Genomic DNA, 25050 nt, shown 5'->3' with positions numbered 1-25050 from the left:
TCATATTTGCAATTACAAACCACACACTGTATTTTAAACTATGAAACGGAGCCTAATGAACCTTTGAACTCCCCTGCAGTAAAACCTTATCTGAAACTGCCTCTCACTGTTTCTTTGTATAAGTGCTTCGGAAAATAGGACTGTATCTAACCCAAGTTGGGTTGGAAAGCTTAGAGAAGCTCTTTTGCGTAGATAACAGAAGTTTCTTAATTCTTCCTGTACTGGAAACATCATGAGACTCTGTTCTTTGCAATTAATGTTCTATTTCTTACCTGTACTACACATACAATTCATTATGGGCCGCACGGTGGCCTAGTGGTTAGTTCTCTCGCCTTGCAAGCACTGGGTCCCTGGTTCGAATCCCAGCCAGGTCAACATCTGTAAGGAGTTTGTATGATTTCCCTGTGTCTGTGTGGGTTTCCTCCGGGCACTTCGGTTCCCTCTCACATCCCAAAAACATACAGATAAGTTAATTGGCTTCCCCCCCCCCCCCCCCCCCAAAAAAAAAATTTGGCCCTAGACCATACATGCACTACACGATACATACATATGACTATGGTAGGGACTTGATTGTGAGCCCCTAGTGACAAGACAATATACTCTGTACAGCGCTGTGTAATACGTCGGCGCTATATAAATATTTAAATAAAAAATAAATTATCTCATGTTTATTTTCACTTCAGATTCCCTTTAAGATAAATGAACTGCCTCCAATTAAAATTGAGGGCTGGGACTGTCACCTATTGCCTCTTACCTAGAGGTCAACCAATGGAAACATTACAACCAGCACTGTAACAGAGGCGCCAGCAGATATAAAATATTTTAAAAATGTTAAAAAAGGAGGTAGTGGTACACTTTACCTCCTGGTTGATGACTCAAATGCAGGCAGTTTCAAAAACACTTTTTATTTATTAATTTTCAAAAATCTCCAGACGCAGCCCAAGGGACTTAATCTATTTATCTTTATATCTCTCACTCTTTTTTTTTGTTTCACCAATTTTTTTCATGCTAGTCTACTTATAGGGGACACAGCAGCAAACCTCATAGGGAAATTCAGCTATTGTGATTGGGTGGACAGTACCCTCTCGAACAGCTAGGTTTTTAATGGGTTATAATAAATTATGCCCACACTGTTTGGGCAATCACAAGGCTTTGTTCTGTAAGACGGTACTGTGATTGGAGACCAGGCCGGTTCTAGACTTCTTATTGCCTAAAGGTGCGTACACACGTCAGATAAAAGTCTTTGGAAAATGAAAGATCACAGACCAATTTTACCCCCTTCCATGTAGTATGAGAGCCATACCTACACAGTCTATTCTATGGAGCTGAACTCCCCATCAGATAAAAATCTTTGCAAGATGCTGCACACAAAGATGCTGTACAGACACAAAAGATCAAATCCATTCCTGCAAAATGCATTCATAGTCTATGATATCTGCAGATCCCATACACACCTTGTTTAATGGACATACATCTGCAGATCAGACAATTATCTGCGATCTGAAGATCCAACCTGGTGGATCTGATCTACAGATAATTGTCCGTTAAACAAGGTGTGTATGATGATCTGCAGATATCATAGACTATGAATGCATTTTGCAGGAATGGATCTTTTGCAGGAACAGATCTTTTGCAGATACTGATCTGTTGCATGTGTACAGCATCTTTGTGTGCAGCATCTTGCAAAGATTTCTGTCTGATGGGGAGTTCAGCTCCATAGAATAGACTGTGTAGGTATGGCTCTCATACTACATGGAAGGGGGTAAAATTGGTCTGTGATCTTTCATTTTCCAAAGACTTTTATCTGACGTGTGTTCCCACCTTTTGGCAGTGATCTGCAAACTTGGCTCTCCAGCTTTTTAGGAACTACAATTCCCACAATGCATTGCAGGAGTCTGACAGCCACAGTCATGATTCATAAAAGCAAACACATAGGCTATCATTCATAAAGCATTTCCGCATGCGTAAATGCTTAAGTCAGCATTCATAAAGCCTCTTTCCGCATGGAAAAATGACACTACCGAGCAGAGTGATAAATCACCGCCTTGTGCGATGATTATCGGTACAAATGTAGCAAAATGTTCATTCATAAAGATCACCGCAAGCGGTGTCAGGTCGGGAAGTACCGCTCCCTCTGATGTGGCGATACCAATGTAAATGAATGGAGACACACAGACCTCCCAGGCAGCAGCAGCAGAGCGGAACACGGAGAAATGTATCAACTCTGCAGCTTCCGTGTCTCCGCAAGCCTACCGCCTGTCTACCGCCAGCTTAGCTCGGGGAATCTCCGCACTGCTTTCGCACACGGATACATCTTTATGAATGCCCACCCAGAAGTCTAAAAATCCGCCAGCGGTGTTTTCCCGCACTGATTCTCTTTACCGACAGCCTGTTCATGAATGATAGCCATTGTGGGATTTGTAGTTACTTAAAAGTTGGAGAGACAAGTTTGCAGATCACTGGACTTATGGTGAATACACACGGTTCATTCCCGCATTACATGCGCCGCTCGATTCCCGACTAATCGATTATTCCCGAACATTTCCGAGCGCGCTTCGATGATTTTTAGGTCAATTGCCATGTAAAGTATGGCAAATCGACCTAACGATCCATCGAAACGCAAATCGGACATGTCGGAAAGAAACAAATCGATGGGAATCGAGCGGCGCATCGACGGGAATCGAGTGCGGGAATGAACCGGGTGTATACAGCATATAAGGCGTGGAACCGACTAGAGTGGTTTTTTTTATTTGTTTTTTTTTGAGAATTTAGGGAGCACTTTCAATCGCTAGCGATTTCCCTAAACGCTCTGCCAATGTAAATAGATGGGACAGATTCTACTAGAGCGATTGAGATTAAGGAACTCTCAATTGCAGGACATGCAGCATTTTGGGAGCGTTTCCATTCTAATAAATTGTATAGGAGCAGGGAAATCGCTCCCAAAATGGCTTGCAAAACTCTTGCGATTGCGCTTTCTAGTGTGTTCCAGGGCTGAGGCAAATTTGTGAGTATCCCTCCCTCCCCGATTTGGAATGATCGCATGGCACCCTACAATTTATTCTGCCTCATTTAATGTTCTCACATGACATGCTGCAGCTCAACACAATAGCACACTGGTTGTGAGTCTGTGACAAACAAACTGCTCATCCTCTGCCACTCCATTCATCCTCAGCAGTGCCACTTCCTCCCTTCTGATGTGCAAGTCAAATGAAACACTGCTGCTCTCCTGCCTCTCCCTTGCTCACTCACTGTCAGACTTCTCACACAGCACAACAAGCTGCTTTTCCCTCAATGTTGACCTCTTCCCCTTGCTCTTCTCCTACTCTGACTGCATGCCGTCAGTGTAAAGAGTAGAGATCAGCAGCACCACGGAGATGTTTAAGCTCTTTATTGCATAAAAGGCAATGCAACAAAGAGTTTAATACATCTCTGTGGTGCTGTTGATCTCTACTCTTCATGCTTTGGGAGCTGCTGAGACTACAGTGCCATATCAGCTTAGCACACGTTTACCCTGACTAGGGTGCCTATTGACTACGGTTAACATGCCGTTAGTGTAAACACTGTACAAAAATGCTGTCCCTGTAATTTCTGCACCTGATGTAAATGTTTCACCTTGCTTCATGAGAGAACCGGCCCTGATTGGAGAGATGTTCCTTATGAAGTTTCCTGCTGGTTCTCCTAAAGTAGACTAATGCTCAACCTGCTCTGATGATACCAATTTTCCAAAGATAATTTCCCCAAATCAATCCTGTTATCGATTGGATATGTCTTAAATAATCCCTTTGATTACAGATGTAAAGTTGCATCCTGTGAACCCAGCATAAGCCAACTGTGGCATTATTATTTTATGCTATATCGGTTTTCTTCTATTGTGGACAGAACAATCCCGTGTAGAATCATTCATTCACTCTCCACTCAATTCCTCTAAATACAGCTTCGCACCCCTGTTTGGAGAATGAGATCCTCCTAAGTAATTTGCTGTACAGGAGGGAGTATACCACTCTGCGCGCAGGCCAGGGGTGGTATTTGTATAGTATTAGTAATGAGACATGAGCCTTAAGAATTTGCGGCAGTAGCTGAGGAAAACTGGCGAATAATTAAGGCGCTCTCGCTGCTCAGACTTAACATTTCGCGATCTATCCCCTCTTCACGCAGTGGGCTCATCCGCACAGCTGAAGGCGTAATCGATATGGGCGGTACTATTCATCCCGGAGGGAGATAATTTTTAGGCGGCGTGGATGGTGGAGAGTTCCCGGCAGGGCAGCCGCTGCTACTGGTAAGAGGACAGCGGTAGCGGAAAGAAACCTTACAGCTGTTTCTCTCCGCTCTCTGGTGTAGTTTTGCTTTATAACTCCCCCTTGAGATAATGGTCTCGTCCAGATTGCCTTTACCGGAATGGCGGCAAGAGCTGTACCACTTTCACCGGAGGGGGGTGGTAAAAATCTGTATTTGAAGTAATAAGTGTCGTTTTCACCCTGAGACAGCGGGTAATCGTATTACCAATAAACCATTCGTGAACGGAGGCAAGAAAACGTTGGCTCAGCTCATATGCCGGCCGTATGGGGCACTGCACCCCTCCATTGTAGATTGGTGGAGTCCGGACGGTTTCCGGTGCGCTGGTGGCGGCTTCCGGTTTTTGTGCGGAGAAGCGGTGAGGCCGGGGAGATGCTCGGCCAGTGATTCGGCTCGTCTCCCCTCTGATGGCCGCCGACCAGGACAAGCTGGACGGACTGACTATACCCGGCCGCCGCGGCAAAGCTGGTCAGACATCGGGGAGAGGCGAGGGGAGCGCATGTGGGGGGAGGGGAAGTGATGAGCATGTTGGGGAAATGTGGGGAGGAGATGCGTTTGGGTAAAGTAGTGAGCAATTTCCGGCAGCAGAGGGGGTCTGGGATGAAGGCAGTAAGTGTACTCGAGGCAAAAACATTTAAATAAAATCTAATTCTTCCCTGAGAAGAGAGAAGTCTTTGGATCTTGCAGAGGCTTCTCAGTCCTTCTGGCCCCCACAAATGCTTTGCAGACCCCCTAAAGAAATCTGACAGGAGCTTGTTGAATTTCTGATCGCAACTGCGCACTTCTTCATGCTCAAACCTGAACAAACTGCACCTGTGCAACTGCGGCCGCGCCTGCGCAAGTAAGCTAGAGTGGCGCGTGCACAAGTGGCTCACTGCTACCGTGCAGGCACCACTGGCGTGTTTGTGTATGAAGAGGAGCGTGGCTGCTAACTTCGAGAAGGTCCTGGGCAGCAGCGGTAGGGGCGAAGATGACATTGGAAGCCTTTTTTTTTTTTTTGTCTGAGGTTCCCTTTGGGTGCACTTTAACCTCCCTGGCGGTATGATTTGTGGATTTTGGGGTCTAAAAATGTTGCAATTTTTTTTTTGCACATCTTTAGACCTTAAAAGCAGGGGGGGGGGGGGGGGAATAATACTGCAGTGAGATCTGTGGCAGCCCTGCACTTATGTCCCTGTGATTTAGTGTTCTGGGTGGCACTGTAACCCTATAGTAGACGGTGATCTCACCCAAGGGATTCAGAGCCTCTGAGGACCTGGAAGGAAAATTGCTGCCAACGTCTGGATCCCTGTGGAGGTGACTTAAAACTCCTGCTGTGCCTAATGCTCTGCATAGATCTACCCCGGGTCAGGTTCACGATTATCGTTCCTGGCTTCTTTTTTTCCACCCCCAGCCAGAGTCTGGGTTACTGCCAGCGAGGTTAAAGATGGTTTATTGGGTGATTTGAAGGTGAAGGATCAGAGTGGTTGGCAGGATAATAAAAGAATTGAGAAAAATGGTTGGATATGAAAAGGGGGTTATTAGGCAATCTGGTGTGTGGCAAAAGAAGTATGATAAAGGAAATATTAGACAGCTTGAGAGTTAGGGATTTAGAAGGGGACTATCAGCTGGCATTAGAATAAAGACTGTTTTGATTGGCTAACGACAGCCCAATTTTACCACCTCCATGTAGTATGAGGGCCAACAGATTTTGAATACTAAAAACAAGGAACACCAAGAGCCCCAATAGTGTAATATGTACTGGTAAATGGTTACTAGATAGAGTAAATATTAATACTCACACACCAGGGTTACCATTAGGCAACCACTGTAAAAGCAGGTGGGGAGATTTTCCTGACCCCACTCAGGAATAAGAAGTCGCTCTCTGTAGATGAGAAAAAGGGGGTTCAACCCTCCACCCAGGGTGGACTCAATGTTATGCAAGAGAACAGAGGCGCCAAAAGGAAGCTAAATGAGCTTAAAAAAAACAAATTCTTGGTAAATAGAGGAGGTAGTGGTGGACTTCTCCAAGTAGACACACAACGACTGTAGTAAAGACAGTCAATATATTATTTTTGAACTCCAAATATGCAACGCGTTTCGCAGGTTTGATCCCACTTCATCAGGCAATAACGTGGTCAGTAGAAGAGCCAGGCACCTGGCTCATATGCTATTGCCCCGTTATTGCCTGATGAAGCGGATCAAACCTGCGAAACGCGTTGCACTACCTCCTCTATTTACCAAGAATTTGGTTTTTAAGCTCATTTAGCTTTTATCCTTTTGGCGCCTCTGTTCTCCTGCATAAGATTTTGAATACTGTGAAGGCAAGCTCTCATACTACATAGAGGTGGTTAAATTGGATGGACCAGACTTAAGGATGTCCAGATGGCCATCAAGCAATTGTAGCGTAAGAGGGGCTGCCAAGAGACAATCTGCCACCTGGGGAAATAGAGGGAAGCCATAGAAGCCTTCATGCAGCTGGAGAGTAAGTCACAAGGCGACCTTCAGATAGCTCAATAAGCCATAAAGCGGATGTCTAGTTAAGAGGGGGTGACAATGGGCAGTTAGAATTGGAGGGAGTGACACCTGAGCCATGAGGTAACTAGACAGTAAGATTGCCTTATGATGGGCAGATTCCACCAAGAGACAGAACTCTCTCTGATTGAATCTGATCAGAGAGATCTGTTGGCTGCCCATACACCGCAGGCCTATTACTGATGGATTTCAGCATGAAGTCTTTTGGGTATTGGCCTCGTGACTTGTTACAATTGCCCCCCCCCCCCCCCCCCCCCCCCCCGAGTGTCCACCGTACTTAGGCATTGGTGCCCCACATGGCTGCCAGCATTATAGCACGTGGGGTGCATGTGTGATGTCACGCGCTATATGCTAGTAGTCACATGGGACCTGAATGCGGAAGTATGGCAGACACTCTGGGGACTGCGTGACAGGTAGAGTATAAATGCACATAAAACATTTGGGGTCGGACCGCAGCAGGGGGTTTCCTTCACGTTCATTATTCGCGATTATCGCATGCTGCTACTGCCACGCACACAATTGACCATGTCAGCCTGAGATTGCCCTGCAAGTCAGATTGATGCGTTTGACCAATTTCACCTCAAAATTAATTGTCGATCTGGCATGCTCTTGGTGGCACAGATTTTTAATCTAATTCGATAATTATTGAATTGGATTCTCGATCGGCCGCCAGCTCGAAAGATGTATGTCCACCTTATGAGAGTATGGAAAGATTAGAACAGGACCGTTGACTTTTAGATGGTCTGCAGTGACTAGAGGCGCTTTTTGAACATTTTTCTATGCGACAGCATTTTGAGAAACGCTTTGCTAATGTAATGGTTTGCACACACCTTTACATTAGCTAAGTGCTTTTCAAATCACTGGTGCTTAGAAGAGCGTTCATTGTTTGAACTAGCCGTAAAGACCGTTCTGCACTAGGTACACACAATGAGATTTTATTGTCAGATCAATTATTTCCAACATGTCCGGTCTGATTTCTGATTGTTTTCAGATCTATTTCCCATTCACTTTATGGAAAATCGACCAATTCTTTCCAACATGTCTGATCTGATTTCCGATCTGACAGAATATCTTATCGTGTGCACCTAACATAAGATGTAATGTAGCACTGTTGTTTAGTATGCTAACCGTGCACACACCTACTTCAACACCTTTATGGAATATTAATTGCATTGCTGCTATTACAAGCATGGGAGGCATTTACTGGTGTTTTTACATAAATCTTTGCAATGCAGACTATAGAATGTACTTTTTGTATATAATTTTAGAATGCAAACTTTGTGCTTGTTTGTTCCAGGTTTGCAAATGAAGAGCCCAGAGAAGAAGCGTCGCAAGTCAAACACTCAGGTATGAAAATATGGGGGGTGGGGGTTGTAGAACTTGCTAGGAGTCCAGGGAATGTTCAGTGTCTTAAAGGAATCATCAGCCAAACACAAAACAAAACGCTTTACTCACCTGGGGCTCTCTCCAGCCTCTTGCAACTGACTGTCCCACGCTGACATCTCCGCTACCATCTTGGGCTCCCCGCACGGTGCTGAGGCCGACCTCCAGGTTGTCCTTACTGCGCTGTCAATCAAGCCCACGAGCAGAACTACTGCGCCTGCGCAGTAAGCCACGCATAACGTGGGTTTGATTGGTGGCGGGGGAGAGCGGAGCAGTCAGCTTGGGACAATCGGCTGCAAAGGGCTGGAGAAAGCCCCAGGTGAGTAAAGCGTTTATTAGATTGGCTGATGATTCCTTTAAGGTTTGCATTGTTCATGAACCACACCATCCTACCAATCTTTGTGACTCCAAGTATGGGGATGTATTTGCTAGCACCTTGCACTGTCTGCATGGAGTTTGTAAAAGGTAATTGATTTCTCGTAAGATGTCCTTACATTACTGGATCTTTGGCATCAATATCTGGCAGATTGATAATTGACCCAGCATGCTGGGAAGATCTTGGTCAGGAGCTCGATGGTAGTATCTTTCAATTTCCATATGACTGACAGTCTTCTCCCCCCCATCTAAAATGTGTACCACCTAGGCTTTGCAGTTTAGGGAAGTAGGATTTTAACTAGGGATTAGATTATTATCTCCTATCATGGACATTTTGTGACATTGTTTGTCCAATACAATCTACTAATTTCTGCAGGAGATGTCTGCACTATATCCTGTATAATAACCAACTGTCCCTGCGTCATCCTCCTGTCCCCGTGGTTTTGTGCTACTTCGCATGTGTAGCATGCGGGGACAGGAGAACGACGGGGCCAGGGAGCCAGGCGTGTCTGTGCGGTGGAAGGGTGCGCGTACATGCGCACTGACATACGGCGGTGTAAAAGACCTAGAGCCCGTTTTTAAACAGGCTTAGCTCAACTAGTAAATACCTAATGATGATATGATATGGTCATAGATGTTCTGAAGCCTATGGGGTTGGACAGTTCTTGCAAATCTTAGTCCCCCTACTGTTCTAAGATGTATAAAGATAGGTGTACATTAGTAAACTCTTCAGTGTATAGCAAGCACCCAAGGAGGGGATGTGTGGTGTGCTATGACTCCCAGTGTCTCTGCACACTCAGACACTCCAGAACATCTTCCACAGTTGAGTCAGCACCATCTGAAGTGTATATAAAGCTCTTTTATTGTTTTAAAAGCAGCATGATAATCATCTGTCCAGCAGCGACAGCTCTGCTGTTTCGGTCACCAGACCTTTTTCAAGCTGTGTAAGTTGAAAGATAGGTGTACATTAGTAGACTGCAGAAGTCTGGCTGGTTGTTATATTCAGCCTGTAACACTGTCTATATGTGTCTTAATTATTGATGTACATAGGTGGAACTGTCATTGGTAAATTAGTGTTGTTTTTTTTTGTTTGTTACAAAACTTGTTACTTTCAAAGATGCTGGGAAGTTCATTTCCTGGTCAGGATTTTAAGGACCAATGTCCTATGTACTCAGTGTACATAACTGAAAAATTGTCCCTGTGTATAAATGCTTGGGGCTTCTTCGAGTCCCTTGTAGTTCTTCTGCACGTTCTGCGGTTCTGCTCAGTTTCATTTAACAGCTGTCCCCTCTGAAATCTGCATGCGCGCCCAGGGCGGTGCACCTCCTCAGTCGTGCTCCCATAGCTGGAAGCGTTCTGCGTTTGCGTTCTTAATAAGTATTACGATATGCACCAAACTCTCTTGGCAACAGTAGTGCGATCGAGGGAGCAGCCTGCGACTGGCTCAGTCAGCAAGCTTTCAGTGGGGCACAGTTGCTGATTGGACCAGAAGTATAGGGTGGCTGGAGGAAGCCCCAGGTAAGTAAACTGGGCACATTTTTTACCTTTTTAAATAATGTCTCCATGAAGGGCTGATATTTCACTTTTTACTAGATACAGGAGAATTAATACTACCTAACCCTTCTAGTCTTTTATGTCTTCACCTTTTGTTAGTTTCTTTGGTGTTTTTGTACATTGTAGTTTGTTATAATGTTGTTAAACTGTTACAAGTGTTATGTCAACAATCTTACTTTAACTTACGGTTTGCCTGAATTTCTCTCTTTTAGGGGCCAGCTTACTCCCACCTCTCGGAGTTTGCCCCTCCTCCGACCCCGATGGTGGACCACTTGGTGGCTTCCAATCCTTTTGAAGATGATTTTGGGCCACCAAAAGTCAGTGCCACAGCTTCTCCCTTCATGAACAATCCGGTACCCTTTGGAAACTACCGAATGCAAGCGGGAATGCCACATCAGGTACCCCCAGGTTATCCTGGAGGACCTCAGCCTATGAGACGCCAGCATCCGCCTTTTCCACCCAACCAGATGGGTCCCGGGTTTGGTATGCCTCAGAATCCAAACTATGTGCAGCATGGCAATATGAACTTCTCCAACCCATCTTTCAACCAAGGCATGGGACAGAGCTTCAGCCCCCCTGCTGGGCAGATGATGCAGGGTCCAGTTGGGGGATTTGGCCCTATGATGTCGCCCACCATGGGTCAGCCTCCCCGGGGAGAAATGGGTCCGACCCCCGTAATGAACTCTCCTGGTGGCCCACCTTTTCCTCAACGCTTCGGCTCACCCAGTCACCCCTTTGGACAACCCTCAATGCAGAGGCCTAGTCTTCCCCCTAACACCAGCCCGTTTTCTGGGGCAGATCAGAACTTTCCACCAGGGGTGGAGGACCACGGCAAAAACTTAAACCCTGCTAGTAACACCTTCAACCAAGAACAGCACGTTGGATCACCATCGGCTGTCAATGGCAACCAGCAAAGCTTTACCCCTAACAGCGCCCCACGTGGTAATAGCAGCACTCCAGAGGTCAATAACATCCCTCCGCCCAGCAAACCAACTGGAAATTCTGGGCACCAACCTCCCCCAGGACTTGTTTACCCCTGCGGGGCTTGTCGCAATGAGGTGAACGATGACCAGGATGCTATTCTGTGTGAAGCTTCTTGTCAAAAGTGGTTCCATCGGGAGTGCACGGGAATGACCGAAAGTGCCTACAGTCTGCTGACGAGAGAGGCATCGGCTGTGTGGGCATGTGATTATTGCCTGAAAACAAAGGACATTCAATCTGTGTACATCCGGGAGCCCATGGGTCAACTGGTGGCAGCTAACGATGGGTGAGAGGGCACTATTGGCCAAGTGGTTATTCAAAGCTTTAACAACTGGCAAGTCCATTGTAAAGACGCAACAGCAGGCTTAACTGACCAGCTCGGACATGTGTGACTTATTAAGCTGGCCTAAGAGGATCATGCAGGCATTTGTCAGGATGAGTCTCTGTCTTCGGTGGAGAGAGATCTTATGTGACAACTTGCATCGTTTTTTTTAACCCTCAAAAGAGCCTGAAATGCTTTCCTCTGACACGTTGTAAAACTGTTTTTATTTTGTACAGGTCGATGAAAAGTGCTTTGTTCGTTGGTATTTTTAATTATGTATATGAAATGGTCTCTGTTGGTCCCTGTTGCCTGCCCTTATCGGTACGTGGTCACCTCCATCCAGCTTTGTCCTCTCTCTCTCTGTTCAGAACTCTCATCTGAATCTTTTATACCTTGAGCACACTGAACGTAAAAAAAAAAAAATTACATTCTTTGCAGAAGCTCAGAACATGAGGCAGACACCTGGTGGCCCTAGAAAATACTCAGCTGACCTGTTCTAAAGTGAATCTGGGGATCTGATCCTTTTGAGCCGATTTAAGCTGCTTTTTCCTGCTGGCGTCACAATGGCCTCTGTAAAGTTCATCTGATGTTGCTATGTTTTTCAAGGAGTGCTTAGAGCCTCACACAGACTAACAATATGTATACCTTCAGAGGGTCGAAAAAAGGGATAGCTCATATGTCAAAATTTGGTTCATGTCCCCCATTATGTGTCACAGGGTCATTATGTAGGGGCGGTTAAGGAAGAACAGACAGTAGAATGCCTAAAAACACCCTAGAACCAATAAAACACTAAAGTAGGGAAGAGTTAGAACTTTTCTCAGGTGTTTTTTAGCTGGATTTGTACGGCTTATGTCACCCAGTGAGGGAGTATCTCCGAGAGATACAGATAGCAATAAGAACCTGTCCGGTTCTAATATTTCCTCACTTTTGTACAGAATGAATACAAAGGTTTCATTGGAGATTGGAAGCTGTGAGAGAGGTGTGTAGCGGAAGGTGTGAGAGGTGTGTAGCGGAAGGTGTGAGAGATGTGTAGCGGAAGCTGTGAGAGAGGTGTGTAGCGGAAGGTGTGAGAGGTGTGTAGCGGAAGGTGTGAGAGGTGTGTAGCGGAAGCTGTGAGAGATGTGTAGCTGAAGCTGTGAGAGGTGTGTAGCGGAAGCTGTGAGAGATGTGTAGCTGAAGCTGTGAGAGGTGTGTAGCGGAAGCTGTGAGAGGTGTGTAGCGAAAGCTGTGGTAGCGGAAGCTGTGAGAGGTGTGTAGCGGAAGCTGTGAGAGGTGTGTAGCGGAAGCTGTGAGAGGTGTGTAGCGGAAGCTGTGAGAGGTGTGTAGCGGAAGCTGTGAGAGAAGTGTAGAGGAAGCTGTGAGAGATGTGTAGCTGAAGCTGTGAGAGATGTGAGAGGTGTGTAGCGGAAGCTGTGAGAGGTGTGTAGCGGAAGCTGTGGTAGCAGAAGCTGTGAGAGATGTGTAGCTGAAGCTGTGAGAGATGTGAGAGGTGTGTAGCGGAAGCTGTGAGAGGTGTGTAGCGGAAGCTGTGAGAGGTGTGTAGCGGAAGCTGTGAGAGGTGTGTAGCAAAAGCTGTGGTAGCGGAAGCTGTGAGAGATGTGTAGCTGAAGCTGTGAGAGATGTGTAGCTGAAGCTGTGAGAGGTGTGTAGCGGAAGCTGTGAGAGGTGTGTAGCGAAAGCTGTGGTAGCGGAAGCTGTGAGAGATGTGTAGCTGAAGCTGTGAGAGATGTGAGAGGTGTGTAGCGGAAGCTGTGAGAGGTGTGTAGCGGAAGCTGTGGTAGCAGAAGCTGTGAGAGATGTGTAGCTGAAGCTGTGAGAGATGTGTAGCTGAAGCTGTGAGAGATGTGAGAGGTGTGTAGCGGAAGCTGTGAGAGGTGTGTAGCGGAAGCTGTGAGAGGTGTGTAGCGGAAGCTGTGAGAGGTGTGTAGCGGAAGCTGTGAGAGGTGTGTAGCGGAAGCTGTGAGAGGTGTGTAGCGGAAGCTGTGAGAGAAGTGTAGAGGAAGCTGTGAGAGATGTGTAGCTGAAGCTGTGAGAGGTGTGTAGCGGAAGCTGTGAGAGGTGTGTAGCGGAAGCTGTGGTAGCGGAAGCTGTGAGAGATGTGTAGCTGAAGCTGTGAGAGATGTGTAGCTGAAGCTGTGAGAGATGTGAGAGGTGTGTAGCGGAAGCTGTGAGAGGTGTGTAGCGGAAGCTGTGGTAGCGGAAGCTGTGAGAGAAGTGTAGAGGAAGCTCTGAGAGATGTGTAGCGGAAGCTGTTAAAGGATCACTAAGCAACCAGCACACCCGGGGGAAGCCAGGCATGATGGAGACCCATTGTAAATTGTGGCCTCCTGATTCTGTGAACCCTCCTCAGAAGCAGTCATAAGTTTTGTATATTAGTGTTTCTCCAAAAATAAGACTCCTATTAATGTTTGCACCAAAAGATGTGCTAGGGCTTATTTTCAGGGTATGTCTTATATTTCTATATAAGTTCCTGTGTTCTCCTACCTTCCCCTGTGTGCCCCCTCCTCCTCTGCCGGATCCACCTTTTGTGTGCCCCTGTGTCCCCCTTGTACCTTTAGTGTCTGCCTCTGTACCTATATCCTCCATGTCCAGTCATCCGCTGTCCCCCGTGTCTTCCTGGTGTCCTCCAATATCCCCCTGCATCCTCTTCTTTCCCCCAGCTCCATGCTGCTGTGTCCCCAAGATTCAGCCTATGGGGAAGATGTACAGCAACTTCTATTTCTGGGCTCCAGTAATAACACAAGTTGCCATGCTTTTCCCCCCCTTACTGCCGCTAGGGCTTACTATCGAGGTAGGGCTTATATTTTGAGCATACACAAAATTCTTGCTTGGGCTTACTTTCGGGGGATGTCTTAATTTTGGGGAAAGAGGGCACCTGCTTTCGCAGCAGTTATATAGAAGGTTCCAAAATGAGTTAAATTGTATCCAGATGTTATCTGGCATATGCTTTTGCTATTACCATAGAACGTTGGGTAGTCACATTTTGGCCGTGGTCTGTCTACCTTCCATAAACCACATGATCATATGTCAATTTTAAGTAATGATCCATGTGTGTAAAAAAACCACAAACAAAAAACAGATGCTTTTATCAGAACTTCCATTTTCATTGAGAAGTGTATTTAGCAATCCTGTTTATATACACATACCAACAAGTGTGGTTATTCTTGGGTGTGAATGGATTGTAGGGGGAACGACTGTTACATTTTTTTTTTTTTTTTTCATAGCTGGCTGACTTTTTGATAAGCCAGAAAAAGGAGACTGCTGACTATTTTGCAGCCTCTAGCACAGTGACATGGCGGCTTACAAAGCAGTAGGCTGTGTTTAGCACACATACAAACCTATCTGTAATGCATACATAGTGTAGAATGCTATTTAGAGCTTTTTTGCATAAGGTAATTTCGGAGAATTTCTAGTCTAGTTTTAGTGATCCTTTAACAGTCGGGAAGCACTTTCAGCAAGTGAACTTGTCGGGTTTCTTGTTTGTAAACTGCTGCACAAGTTACCATAAGTTACATGTAAATACCTTTTGTTATACTTCAGCCCTACTTTTGTGCTTGGAGAGTCCTGTAACCACTCCCTGCCCTGGACAGAAGCCTTTTAAAGTGGACCTGAACTCAGAACTTCCTCTCTGCTCTAAACGATACCCAGCAGCATAATAAACTTTACACAAAAAAAAACATTTCTTTATTACAGTTGATATAAATCTGCAATGTCTACTTCCTGCTTTCATGGAAGCCGACATAGGGTTAACATCCTGTGTTTACAATACATATTGACTTCTCTGCTGTGGCAGAGGAGATTCCTGAGCTGACACAGCTGAGAGATTAAACTACACTCGTGATTAGTCACAGATGAGGGGGAATTAAACAGGCTAAACTCTCTAAATACAAACAGTGCATTTCTCTGTTTTCCTTCTGTCCTGTGCAAGAATTCAGGTCCACTTTAAAGGGGACCACCAATGATACAATCTTGAGTGTACAATCTTACCAAATATATGAAGTAGAAGGGTAAACTATGAGAATATAGTTTGGATAATTTTAGGTAGTCCATCATATAACTTAAAAGCAATACGATTGCACAATCAAGATTTTATTCTTAAAGGGCAACTGAAGTGAGCGGGATATGGAGGCTGCGATATTTATTTCCTTGTAAGCAATACCAGTTGCCTGGCTATCCTGCTGAACTACTTAGCTGCAGTAGTTCTGAATAACACCAGAAACAAGCATGCAGCTAATCTTGTCAGATCTCACAATCATCTCAGAAACACCTGATCTGCTGCATGCTTGTTCAGGGTGTATGGCTGAACGTGTTAGAGACAGGATTAGCAGGACAGCCAGGCAACTGGTATTATTTAAAGAGTTCAATATGACAGCCTCAATGTTCCTCTCACTTCAGTGGTACTTTAATGGGCACCATAAGAGTTCCTTGCCTTTCTCCTATCCACAAGCCTGGGAAAGCATTGGTAGTGCCCATGATGGTATATTCATGGATCTATGGGCAGCAGGATGGGACAAAACAGTGTGATTATGGGGCTCACAGGATACACAGAAAAGGAGTTTGCACATAAAGTATTTACAGGCACCCTTTGGCTGCCATGCTTGTGAAGCAGTCTCTATAAAGATGGCTCCGCCCCCTGCCAGGCACATGGTAAAGCTCCACTCCAGATCTCTTCCTCCCCGGAAAGCACCGTCCGCAGTGGGTTTGCATTCTACCTCATTCTACAAACGCGCAACCCAAACCTTGAGGCTGCTCGGTGTTGCTCACAGGAGCTAGCATTGCTATCATTGAGAGTATATGTCAACCTGTTTCTGTGACTGGACCCAGACGGATAGGGCCACCTTGTTGCCAACTGGTCAGATTTCACCCACCAGTGAACATGCACTTAATAAAAGCTGCACTCATGTAACTGAGCGGACTCTAAGCCATGACTCTGAGAACAATCAGCCAAAGCGGCAGAGGTCTCATTCTACTATATGATAGTAGCACCCCCTGCTGGCCGCTTGGATAATACCCATTTTATATGTCCGTTAATTGTATGATACGAGGGGGAATGTGTGCAAGGTCTGTATATGTCCTCATCGGTGGAACTTGTGTATTCTGCTATTACAAGCAGTTGTAATTCACATCCATCTCAATATAAAGATATGTGATGATATGCTGTGTCTCTCTGTTATTTCCTATATGGAATGTGAAGTGTTTATTGAAAGCGCCAGTTCTGGCTTGTGGTGGTTTTTTTTTGTTGTTTGTTTTTTTTTTACAAATTTATTAGTAATGCATTTAAAGTACACCTGTAATCTGAAAAAAAGGTACTTACCTTAGTATGGGGAAGCCTCTGGATGGTCCAGAATGCACCTCTGTGTTGTGCTGGAACCCTGTAAACAATCTTTGACATTAACCTATTTGGGGTGGGTGCCTCTGGTCCTTTTTAAGGATCAGAGGCTTTTTTTTTCTTTCTTCCATTATTTCACTACCCGGTCACTGTGATTGGCTCAAAATGATCAGGAACCAGTGAAAACTGCTCCTGACCGATAGGAGCAAGGTCAGCTGTCACATGACAGCAGATTTTACTTCCTCCTGGAGCAGGAAACTGCGCGGGGCTGCAGAAAGCTGCAGCGTAGAATCTACATTGCATCAGAGTTATAGCGCCATGGATGTGGCGTAGATTCTACTCATCGTGGTCCTGAAGTGGTTTAAGTTGGACTGCCTACCACCAAGCTCCCCTCAGTGTGCGGTAGCACAGAGCCGCTCATGCACAGCTTTTTTCCTTTTCGATGTGCGAGTGGGTACTGGTGCAGGCACGAACCCACTGTCTGTGCTCTTACACTGAGGGGAAGATGATGGGGGGGGGGTTCTAAATTTGCTTTTGGGATCTTTTAAAAATGAGGGTTTTTTTCTGTACACACTACTGCTATAGCAATGCTCAGTGAGTAATTTGGGTGCTGTCAACAGAGGGAGCTCAAATTATTTTTAAAACTGTAGTTCAACTGTTAACAGATAGAAGCCGAATTACATCATTCCCCCACTATCCATTGCGGCCTGGAGGGGGAATAATAATTAGCGCAGCCAGGACTTGTGTAGGACCAGGGTGAGCTGTGTATCGGCTTTATCCTGCTCCTAAGTCTCCTGACGGCTATTTAATAGGTATGCCCTGCAGATACTCCCACGTAACGTGGCTGCTCCCTCAAAAATGTTAAATGTTGGTAAAACTGTGTTTCTAAGAATAATGAAAAACTTGGCTCCAGGTACAAATTTAAATAGGGTAAACCGGTTGGATAGTTTAGTAAACCTTTTGTGTTAGAGAAGGATTCTGCAGCTAAACGTCTCTTCTGTTTGGTCATGTGACCCAAAGCTGTTTACTTAAAGCGGGATTGTCACCATAAATATCAAATTTCAACAGCGACTGGACTGAGTGTATTACCCATAAGTGATAAAGATGCTAATTCTGCATTCAAAAATGTTTCTGCTGTTAGGGTTTGGAGTTATCACATACCTTCACCACCGGTGAAAAACTATTAAACCAGCAGGTCGAATATGTTTTTGGGACATCCCATGCAGTATTTGTGTCCCCAAGTACTTTCAAAGACGAGCGTTTTCGCACTGTGCAAGTCTGGCTTTGCACATGTGTAGTACATATGCTCCGTCTTCTGAAACACTCGGATGCGACATCTGAAAGCCTTCTGAGGAGTTTCAAGGTGCAAATGTAGAACTGGCCACAGCGGTGGAATGAGGAGCTGGAGAGACAACTGGGAAGGCTCTATGGGTCCCAGAGCCTTTTCTCTTCATATGCAAGGTGTTTTTTTTTAATTCTTTTTTTAGTTTGAAGTTTACTTGAAAGAAGTTAAATGAAAAAATTAAATGCTAACATTTGTAAAGCATTTTTCTCCCGCGGGACTGAAAATGAACGTGTAGGCCAGGAGTGCTGCAGCCACTTAGAGTGCACTCAGTAAGCCACTCTGGTGGGCTATGGGTGTTGGGAGTCTTGCCCAAGAACTCCTTATTGGTTAAGTATTGGTTCCAGACAGGATTTGAACCATGGTCTCCTATGTCAAAGGTCATGCCGTTTACCAGTTAATGGTAGGCTGAGTGTTTAGCATGTGCTTGGCATCACCAGGCTGTTGACACGGTTAGGGGCTTTGTGTTGGCTGGCTCTCTGTTGGTGTTATGCTGTACAGACAGCAAGGGGTTGGGGTCCTGACAAAGCTGCCTAACAAAGATCACAGCCTACTACACTGGAGGTCTGTGGTGCAAGAAAAGGATTTATGAAAAGGCTCATGAAGATGACATTGGCTCATCTAAGAGTTTCTGTATAAAGACCAGCTCTGGCATGTGTGCCTGGAGTTTATATAGCAAAGAAATGAACAGCGCTACTTAAAAACAGATGAGTGCTTACCTGCAAAAAAGTGCACACCCCACTCATGGGATTCAAATACACAATGAGCATACACATGACCTGTCTACCACTTGGAGGATGTTAGTTTCACTAACAATTTGCAATTTGTTAGGTACTTGTCCCTCCCACTGTCGAAGAAGTCTTTCCTCCATGGGAGGGGACCTAACACTAACTAAATTCTACCTATGCATATGCATAGCCTGGGCGCGCTACCAGTAAAATTGAGAATTGCGCAAAAAAAGTGGGATCAGCGCATCACCAGGCCGCCTCTGAGGTGCGTTTGCAGTTTCTGGGGGGGCTCAGCGCATCTCTGAGCTGGGGCCATTCAGAGGCGGCCTGGTGATGCGCTGATCCCACTTTTTTTGCGCAATTCTCAATTTTACTGGTAGCGCGCCCAGGCTATGCATATGCATAGGTAGAATTTAGTTAGTGTTAGGTCCCCTCCCATGGAGGAAAGACTTCTTCGACAGTGGGAGGGACAAGTACCTAACAAATTGCAAATTGTTAGTGAAACTAACATCCTCCAAGTGGTAGACAGGTCATGTGTATGCTCATTGTGTATTTGAATCCCATGAGTGGGGTGTGCACTTTTTTGCAGGTAAGCACTCATCTGTTTTTAAGTAGCGCTGTTCATTTCTTTGCTATGTTTGATTGATTTATTTCTGGTCAGCTGCTCCCACTTAATAGTTTTCCTTTGGTGTATATGCAGAGCCTCTGTTTGGGTTCAAGGTGCGTTTGCAGTTTCTGGGGGGGCTCAGCGCATCTCTGAGCTGGGGCCATTCAGAGGCGGCCTGGTGATGCGCTGATCCCACTTTTTTTGTGGAGTTTATATAAACTGATCAAAACATTAAATGGGATTAAAGGACAACTGATGCAAGAGGGATATGAAGGCTGCCATATTTAATTCATTTTAAGCAATACCAATTGCCTGGCTATCCTGCTGATCCTCTGCCTCTAATACTTTTAGCCATAGACCCTGAACAAGCATGCAACAGATCAGGTGTTTCATTATTGTCAGATCTGATAAGATTAGCTTTATGCTTGTTTCTGGCATTATTCAGACACTACTGCATCCTAATAAACCAGCAGAACTGCCAGGCAACTGGGATTGTATAAAAGGAAATAAATTTGGCAGCCTCCATATATTTATCACTTCGGTTGTCTTTTAACCATAGCTCATTGTGATATCTCGGCCTACAGAGGTTTGGGGTGATGCTTAGGCTTTGTACGCATTATAAATCGCAAGTGCGATTGCAAGCGCTGAGTGTTTTTGTGCACAATTCTTTTTTTCAAGCGATTCCTGGCGTTTTCTGAGCATTGGGTGATTTTGTTTAAGTGCTTTTCTAAGTGCTTTTGATGAGAGCTTGAGATTTTCACTTCCTAGTGGCAGTTAGGAAGTGAACTCTTTAACTCAGAAAATAAATACAATGTATTTATTCTTAAAGGAGAACTGTAGTGAGGGATAAAAAAAGTCTGCCATATTTATTTCCTTTTAAGCAATACCAGTTGCCTGGCAGCCCTGCTGATCTATTTAGCTGAAGTAGTGGCTGACTCACACCAGAAACAAGCATACAGCTAATCTTGTCAGATCTGACAATGTCAAAAACACCTGATCTGCTGCATGCTTGTTCAGGGTCTATGGCTGAAAGTATTAGAGACAGAGGATCAGCAGGATAGCCAGATAACTGGTATAGCTTAAATGGAAATAAATATGGCAGCCTCCATACACCTCTCTACAGTTCTCCTTTAAAAGCGCTCGGGATATCGCTATACAAAGCTCTTTTCCAAGTGCTCTGAAAATGGTACAGGCAGTGCTTTTAAAAACGACATGCAATCGAAACGCTCATATGTGAACACTTGTAGGAAATCATTGCACAATCGCTTTTAGGGCTTTTTACAAAATCACCAGCGTTTACGAAAAAAAAAAAATCTGTTAACACTCAGTTTGAACAAGCCCTTAGGTCCCAATCACACTTGCAAAATGCTAGCGCTTTTGCTAACGGTTTGCTCTGGCGGTTTTTGGTGATTAATGCCATTCACACTTGGGGCGATTTTCCGCGATCAGCGCTTCTATAGCACTAAATGCGATTGCCGGAAAATCGCCTGAAAATGGTGCAGGATACATTTTTGGGGGGCGATTTGCGTTAATCACCGGCGATTAACGCAAATCTCCCAAGTGAGAACAGGCCCATAGGTTATTATTGCACTAGCGCTTGATCGTTTTGCCGGCAAAACGCTATAGTGTGAATGGGACCTTACAGGTGAGAATAAAAGCTTGACAAATGATTTTATCCCATCACATCCCTATATTCCTGCATGCTTGTCATCCGGAGAGACTGTGAGACTGCTACGTGTCCTATATATATTTTTTTTTTCTTTCTGCCAGCTCTGCCCTCTCTGCTTTCCTGCATTTCTCTGGCAGACAGCTTTACATTAGGGTGATGTAGTGAATTCACAGACGCAGAGTCCCTCTGTATAAATATCTGGTATAAAAATAACCGCAGAGTCCAGCGCTGTTGCTGCTGCCGCCGTTTTATTAATAGCTGCCCAGTGAATGGAGGAAGTGAGTAAGAAGCATGGTGATGTTTAGTATGCAGAGGGCACCAGTCCTGGCAGTGTGTGTGTGGGGCCTCCTATTCATGCTGAGCAGGGTGTACCCCCCAATAACTGATCTTTACGCTGGTCACATTGCTTGGTAGAACACTACATGACTTTATCTGACGACTGTGCTGTTTGTTGGTGTGCTGTGTGTCATGCTCCCCCATTACTACCAGGTTACTCTTCTGTAATCTAGCGGGCCATTTACTCAATGATTCTCCAGTTGTATGATGACCTGATCTCATCCAGCTGCCAGAAATAAAGATGATGATAATTTCTTTACATCTTACGGCAAAAAAACAGTTGTTCACTGACGATTTAGAAAGCAGATTTTACTTTACACAAGGACAACTGTAAGGAGAGGGATATGGAGCAGGGCCGGCTTTAGGGGGGGGCCAGAGGGGGCAGATCCCCCTCAAACAGACTCGTTGCCCCCTCAAATCAGAGCCGCTCTCGCTCTGCCGCTGCGGCTGCTTCCTGGTCCGTGGCGTGGAGCGCAGAGCGGTCATGTGATCAGTCACATGACCGCTTCTTCCTCGGACGGCTCTCCGAGACGAGTCTCTGCTGTGACGCAGGCAGTGGCGACATTAAGAGCCGCCCCGCATAGAGGAGGAGTCGACTCTCTCAGAGAAAGAGGAATTCTCCTCCTCTGAGAGAGTCTACTCCTCCTCTATGCAGGGCGGCCTCTTAAGGTCCTGCTCCCGCCACTGTGCCTGCGTCAGAGTTGAGACTCCTCTCAGAGAGAGCAGTCAGCACTCAGCAAACTGAATAACTTGTTTCAGCCAGCATATTTGTCCTCCCGCCTTCTGCTACCCGCCGCCATCTGCCACCCGCCTCTCCAGACAATGGCTGTGGCAGTGTGCTGTGCCAATTGCATTGGCAAATTAATCAATCAGAGTGCTGCAGGTCTGGTGTGCTGTGCCAGTTTAGTTGCCAGTGACCAGTCCAATAGAGAGCCTGGCTGGCAAATCAGATAATTGCCTCATTTAAGGCTGTCAGTCAATCAGTGTCACTGCCAGAGTGCACTGCAGCCTTTCTGGCAAATCAATAGTTCAGAGTGCCTCATTTATTTTGTGTGCGTTCTTTGCCATCTGCTGCCGCCTCAGGCCCTCTGCACAGCACTGTAATTGTGCTAAAAATAAAAAACACGCAATATATCAGCATATTAGCATTTGAAGAAAATTATTTCTGTGTTACACCTGAGAACATTTTTTTCAATAATCTGCAGTGCGCAGAACTGTATTTGTGGTTAAAAAAAACACGCAATATCAGTATATTAGCATTTGACGAAAAATATTTCTCTTATACCTGAGAACATTTTTTGGATAATCTGCAGTGCGCAGAACTGTATTTGTGGTAAAAAAAAAAACACGCAATATCAGTATATTAGCATTTGACGAAAAATATTTCTGTGTTTACACCTGAGAACATTTTTTTGATAATCTGCAGTGCGCAGAACTGTATTTGTGGTCAAAAACAACACGCAATATCAGTATATTAGCATTTGACGCTGTGTTACACCTGAGAACATTTTTTTGATAATCTGCAGTGCGCAGAACTGTATTTGTATGTCCTCTGTAACTTCACCTAACCCACAAGGACGTACATATAGGTTGTAAGGAATTCAGTGTCTGTCGGGCAGCGGAATGCCGGGATCTGGGGTGCAGCCCCTGCTTCCGGGTCTCAGCGTGCTGCTGATGTCAGTGGAACGCAGGAGGTTTCTAAAAGCACATTGGATAGGCGGAAGACGCGCCCTCAGTACGCGCTCCGCAGATGTAAGCAGTGACACTGTGGACGGAGTGTGTCAGCTGGTAACAGCTCTGCAATTGGTTGTTTTCGATTCTACTTTCTGTTGATTGTTTAGTCCTGTTATTTAATCTCGGTGATCGCCCCCAGTTATCGCCCATGATAGCTTAGCTTTGGCTTGTTGCTGGGTAACGCTCACCATTGTATTGATTCCTGTTGCCGACCCTTCCCTTGTACCTTGACTACGCTTAGCTTGCCGCCTGGACTGACTTTTGCCTGATTAACGGATCTGCCTTAACGCTGCCTGGACTGACTTTGGCTTAGAGTGTCCAGAGCTAACGTGTGAAATCTCCTTAGCTCTGGACACTCTAAAGGTCCGTACACACGCCGGACTTTAGGCAACGACGGGTCCGTCGTTGCCTCCCGCTGGGTGGGCGTGCCAGCGACAGTCCGGCGTGTGTATGCTCTGTCGTCAGACTGATACGGCTGTTTCTGAGCGATCCGCCCGGCGGATCGCTCAGGAACAGCCGTATCAGTCTGACGACAGAGCGTACACACGCCGGACTGTCGCTGGCACGCCCACCCAGCGGGAGGCAACGACGGACCCGTCGTTGCCTAAAGTCCGGCGTGTGTACGGACCTTAAGCTTCACTAACCTGGAACACCCGTCTAGAGTCTCTACAAACAACTTGATCTATTCATCTGGAAAGCCACAACCTCTAAGACCTCAGATGACTGTCATTACATATATACATATACAGTATGTAATCTGACAGCATTTCACCAAAAATACATGTAATCTGGCAGAGGTTCCTTGCAAGACAATTCTGGGCACAGTGGTTATATATGTATATGTAATGACAGTCATTGAAGGTTTGTCCAAACTTTTGGTCTGTGCTGTAAACTTTTGGGGGATACACTACAGCAGAGCTCAAACTTCCCCGGCAGACCTTTAACACCACTGTAAGGTCATGACATGTATATTTGGCCCCACCCATGACCACGCCCAGTCTGTTGCATGACCACGCCCATTTCTCGGCGCAGGGTTTTTCGTGCCCCCTGCAAATTTCTGTCTGCCCCCTCATATTGTGCCTATCTAGAGCCGGCCCTGATATGGAGGCTGCCATATTTATTTATTTTTAAGAAATACCAGTTGCATGGCTGCTAGGCCTGAAAGATAAATTTAATTTAAACCAAAATCACGATCACCAAGATCACAATTTCGGAATCGTCAAAGCAACAATTATCGCGATCACGTCATTTACAAATGGGGGAAGTTTGAAGAAGTGGCTTCAAACTTCCCCAAAGTCCAATGCTGTCCTTTATTGCCGTCTGCCAGCTTTTGTGCTTGGCAAAACTCTGGGTTCCTGTATGTCATGTGACATATATATATATATAGGGGTGCCAATACTAGGATGATTAATGGTTGATAGAGGGATTGAGGAACATGGAAAAGATGAGAGGAAAGGTTGGATTTATACTTTGTGTCCCTAGGCCATCTTTCACGCACCTCCCCTTTCATGTGCAGCACCCCTCTTTCTATTCCCTGTACAGACCCTCTTTCATCTCTAACATTCATGTACAGCAGCCCCCTTTATTTATATACAAATCCCTTGAGCTGTAGCTCCCTATTTATATCTGTTGTTCCTTATTTGCAACCTCTGTATATCATTTGCAGCAACCCCTCTTCCATATCCAGCCGCCCCTCAGCCGGGTGCCGCCCAAGGCCTGGGCCTTTGTCGCCTTCCCAGAAATCCATCTCTGTGAGGGAACAGTAGAGAAGAGGTGAAGTATAATAAGCTTGATGGGAGTATAGTAGAGGGGAGGCGATGAGGTTATAATAAAGAAGAAATGGGTTCAAGTAGGAAGATTGATGGGTAAGTGAAGATGGGATTCAG

The 25050-nt window shown here is 45.5% G+C and overlaps 1 protein-coding gene across 5 annotated transcripts; it reads left to right on the top strand.

Annotated features, from left to right (window-relative positions):
* The first annotated feature begins 4616 nt into the window (after positions 1–4616).
* Positions 4617–16574, top strand: PYGO2 (pygopus family PHD finger 2). 5 transcript variants are annotated; one of them, XR_011023890.1, is made up of 4 exons: positions 4617–4761; positions 8102–8151; positions 10329–12412; positions 12459–16574. XR_011023890.1 is itself a non-coding variant. In XM_068252497.1 (3 exons), the coding sequence occupies exons 1-3, from the start codon at positions 4701–4703 to the stop codon at positions 11385–11387; spliced, it is 1170 nt and encodes a 389-aa protein (XP_068108598.1). In that variant the 5' UTR covers positions 4617–4700; the 3' UTR covers positions 11388–16574. The 5 variants fall into 5 exon arrangements, 1 of the variants encoding a protein (XP_068108598.1); XR_011023889.1 differs by having other exon boundaries at positions 10329–13061; positions 13146–16574; XR_011023888.1 differs by having other exon boundaries at positions 10329–13293; positions 13478–16574.
* Positions 16575–25050: the final 8476 nt, after the last annotated feature.

Source organism: Hyperolius riggenbachi, chromosome 9 (genome assembly GCF_040937935.1).
Source record: "Hyperolius riggenbachi isolate aHypRig1 chromosome 9, aHypRig1.pri, whole genome shotgun sequence".
Lineage (NCBI taxonomy): Eukaryota > Metazoa > Chordata > Amphibia > Anura > Hyperoliidae > Hyperolius > Hyperolius riggenbachi.
This window is presented reverse-complemented; position numbering and strand designations above follow the sequence as displayed.